Source organism: Cucumis melo, chromosome 6, assembly GCF_025177605.1.
Source record: "Cucumis melo cultivar AY chromosome 6, USDA_Cmelo_AY_1.0, whole genome shotgun sequence".
In the NCBI taxonomy this organism is placed as follows: domain Eukaryota; kingdom Viridiplantae; phylum Streptophyta; class Magnoliopsida; order Cucurbitales; family Cucurbitaceae; genus Cucumis; species Cucumis melo.
The window spans coordinates 25,156,104-25,160,237 of NC_066862.1; the positions used below are offsets into that span (position 1 = coordinate 25,156,104).

Sequence of the window (4,134 nt, forward strand, 5' to 3'; positions counted from 1 at the left end):
ATTTTCTTTAAGATTTTTGGTACACGATCGTTTGGATTTGGCTATCTAAATATAAACGACGTTTTTTTCTTGGTCTTTTATATTTAGTACACGATCTTGAACAACCAAATAACAGTTTAAAAAAAACATATCTTTTATATTTGGTACATGGTAAATAACCATTTGAATAAAAAAAAAAAAGAAAAAGAAGAAGAGAAGAATGATGATGGAAAGTAAAAAGATCGTAAAAGAGGAAGAGAAAAAGATGAAATGAAAGGGCAAACTTATAATATTAAAAAAAATGACCATCTTCGTAGACTTTTTTATTTTGTTATAGGAACAGTAAATTTTGTTATATTTATGAAAAAATTTATTTATATTATATATTTGATAGAAGAGGGCATTAAGAAACACAAATATTGATTCAGATGGTAAACAAAACACATTTGTTACTTTTTGTTTATTTTAGAACAAAAAGTCCGAAGAAAAATGGTTATTTTATGCTTCCATTTGCATCTTCTTCGGCTACAAAAGAGAAAATTATTATATAAAAAGAAAAAAGAAAAGAAGGCGTAGGTTGAAAAATAGGAGAAATGAAGAAGAAGAAGAAGAAGAAAGTAAGAACTAAGAAGGGGGTAGCTTCACCAATCCAATCTAACAACCATGAGATCAGAGTCATCAACAATCTCAAAAGTCAAAAACAACAACAATAATATCCCTCATACTATTCAAAATAATTAAGTTGGATCACCCACCCCTACACCCTATCTCTTTCTTTAACATCATTCTTCCATACATATGTGTATATATATTGTAAATGAATTCATAAACAAACACAGAGAGAACAAAGCAGATCATCAAATTTGAATGGAAATTAGAAGAGCAACAATGAAGAAAATAGTAGCAGCAGCAGCAGTAGTAATGGTATTATTAGGTTGCGGCGGAAGCATTGGAACAATGGCTCAAAATGAAAAGACATCATGTGTGAATACACTAGTTCCATGCTTAAATTACGTAAACGGAACCAGAGATCCCCCGGAGAGTTGCTGTAGTCCACTGAGATCCATCATCAATTCAAATCCGGAATGCCTTTGCGGTTTAATTAGCAGAGAAGGAAGCAATCGAGCGGAGGCGGCAGGGATAGATATCAATGAGGCCCAACTCTTACCTGCTCGTTGTGGAGAACATGTTAATCCTCTCTCTTGCCTTGCTGCCAATAATACTTCTGGTAAATAATTGATTGCAACAAATAACTTATTTTAAGAGTATAATTTAGAGTGAGAATTTGTTAATGGGCCAAAATTGCAACATTCTCCATATTGATTAAATTGATACAATATTTGATAAGCTTAGGGTAGACACATAAAATTTTTCTGATCTTCTTTATTATTTTTGGCTTCAAATTAATCCGTTGGATTTGTCCGGATTCTATTTTGATTAAATTCTTGATTTGAATTTGCAGGCTTGGTTTCCATATCTTTGACTCTTCAAGTAATTACACTTGCGATTTCCACAAAGCTTATCATGTCTTCAATTCTTCACTTTTAGGTTCTCTGTTTGTACCTATTTATCCATTATGTGTCTCTCTTACCATTTTTCATTATTAGTATATTATCTCCTTTTGTTTTAAAGGCTGAAAAAGTAAATTTTATCTTTTGGTATCATTCTAGGTTCAAGATTCTAATAATGTCTATTAGTATTTAATATTTGTGTAAATACATATGCCTTCCATCCCATGAAAATCCTCATAGTGCAAAATTTTTGAAAATAAAAGAGAAATGAAAAGAGGGTAAATTCTTCTATCACTACAAGACATAAGCCCTTTTCCAACATGTAAAATCGTCGAAAAATAATTAAAATTGCATCAAAAGAGGATCTCTCGATGTCATTAGTCTCTTCGAGGGTACGGTTGGTTGATGTCCATCAAGAGAGTATCTCCTAACGCATAATGAAAGACTGTTGAGAGTTCAAACGAACATCAACGCTTTTAGAAGTTACTGTCTCAATAAAGAAGTATCTCCTTATTTAGAACAATTAGAGCCAAGGAATAATAAAAGAAATAAAATCAATAAAAGTTTTAGGATGAACTTTATATACATTTAGCAGAAAATGACCCCCCAAACATATTAAGAAGCAATGGAATAGTGAAATGGATCGAATTGATTTTGTCTAATAACACTCGGGTTTTGACTGAACTTTCAAGTAGCTGCAAAGCTACTGGCTGCAAATATATTTTTAGGGAAAAAAAACTTAAAATCAATGGCTCCATAGATAAATTCAAAGTTGATTAGTTACAAAACGGGTTTAGTGAGAAGGGAGGTGTTAGGCTTTTTTGATACCTACTCTTGGGTTGCTAGAATGACCACCATTAGACTTTTGAAGTTAGAAACGATTAAGAGATCTACGTGAAACGACGTAAGGGCTTTATAAAGTCAAATTAGAAAAATAAAATGTGTAAATTGGTTAAGTCTCTCTGCGGTTTAAAGTAAAACCCTGAAGAATGACATGAAAATTTTGATAGTGTCATAATTTCTTATGATTTTGTAATTAATGACTTTGATAAACATGTATACTCTGAAATGGTAGAAAATGCATGTGTTATATTTTATGCTTGTTGTTGATAACATCTTTATCTTTGGCATTAACATGAAAATTATTAATGAAACTAAACAATTTTTTATCAAATATGTTAAGAAAGTGCTTTAGGATTGAAACATGCTCATGTGTGTTTATCTTTGTTAAGTTAATTTAGTCCAAGTTTGTTCCTATTTCTTAGGAATTAGTCATTCATGATTTGTAATCATGGAGAAAGTCTAGGGTCATGTTGATTAGTGGAGAAAGTTTAGGGTCATGATGTTAGTGAAAAAGTTTAGGGTCATGATGTTAGTGGGTAGTTATTTTTAAGACTTTAAATACTGTATTTTTCTTTGAATGTAATCGAAATAAATTTGTCTTCAATTTTCCATTGCAATATTTATTTTTACTCTAGAAAATAACAATTGGTATCAGAGCTCTCTTCTTAAGGGATCTGTGAGTGTGAGTTGTTGTGTCATGGACGCCATAACAAGTTCTAGTTTCACTTCAATTTCTCCATTGATATTTGATGGAGACAACTACCAAGTTTGGGCAGTTCGTATGGAAGCTTATATGGAAGCTTTGGATATTTGGGAAGCAGTGGAAGAGGATTATGAAATTCCTGCTCTTCCAGACAATCCTACCATGGCACAAATCAAAGCGCAAAAGGAGAAGAAGACAAAGAAATCCAAGGCAAAGGCATGTCTGTTTGCTGCAGTCTCATCTACTATCTTCACTAGAATTATGACTCTGAGATCAGCATATGAGATATGGAATTATCTCAAGTCAGAATATGAGGGAGATGAAAGAATCAAAGGAATGCGTGTGCTAAACTTGATTCGAGAATTCGAGTTGCAGAAGATGAAGGAAACAGAATCAATTAAAGAGTATTCTGTTAGGTTATTGGACATTGCAAACCAAATCAGATTACTTGGTTCTGTGTTCAAGGACTCAAGAATTGTAGAAAAAATTCTTGTATCAGTGCCTGAAAAATTTGAGGCATCTATTTCTGCCTTAGAAAATACCAAAGATTTGACTCAAATCACTCTTGCAGAGATACTCAATGCTTTGCAAGCGCAGGAACAAAGAAGAGCCATGAGGCAAGAAGGTGCTGTTGAAGGAGCCTTGCCAGCGAAGCATCATGAGAACGTTAGGAACAATAAGAAGAAGAAGTTTTTCAAGAAGAATCAAATTTCTACTAGAGAATCTTCAACTTACAACAAAGCAGGAGTCAAGAAGGGATCCTATCCTCCCTGTTCACATTGCAATAAACAGGGTCATCCTCCTTTTAAATGCTGGAGGAGACCAAACGCCAAGTGCACCAAATGTAACCAAATGGGGCATGAAGCTGTAATTTGCAGGAACAATAATCAACAACAAGGTGTAGAGGCCAAAATTGCTTATCAGGAGGAGGAGGAGGAGGATCAATTGTTTGTGGCAACATGCTTCGTGGGTGGTGAGTCAAATGAAAGCTGGCTGATTGACAGTGGATGTACCAACCATATGACTCATGACAAGGAGTTGTTTAAAGATCTGAAGCCAACAAATATCACCAAAGTCAGAATTGGCAATGGAGACTAC

The 4,134-nt window shown here is 33.6% G+C and overlaps 1 protein-coding gene across 1 annotated transcript; it reads left to right on the top strand.

Annotated features, from left to right (window-relative positions):
- Window positions 1-769: 769 nt before the first annotated feature.
- LOC103491702 (non-specific lipid transfer protein GPI-anchored 30) lies at window positions 770-1,784 on the top strand. The gene is made up of 2 exons (XM_008451759.3): window positions 770-1,207; window positions 1,442-1,784. The coding sequence occupies exons 1-2, from the start codon at window positions 847-849 to the stop codon at window positions 1,525-1,527; spliced, it is 447 nt and encodes a 148-aa protein (XP_008449981.1). The 5' UTR covers window positions 770-846; the 3' UTR covers window positions 1,528-1,784.
- Window positions 1,785-4,134: the final 2,350 nt, after the last annotated feature.

Bases quoted from the DNA above. Each gene is read 5' to 3' on its own strand.
- LOC103491702 (XM_008451759.3), top strand. From the start codon at position 847: ATGGAAATTAGAAGAGCAACAATGAAGAAAATAGTAGCAGCAGCAGCA. The intron at 1,208-1,441 runs GTAAATAATTGA...TTGAATTTGCAG, and splicing joins TGCTGCCAATAATACTTCTG to GCTTGGTTTCCATATCTTTG.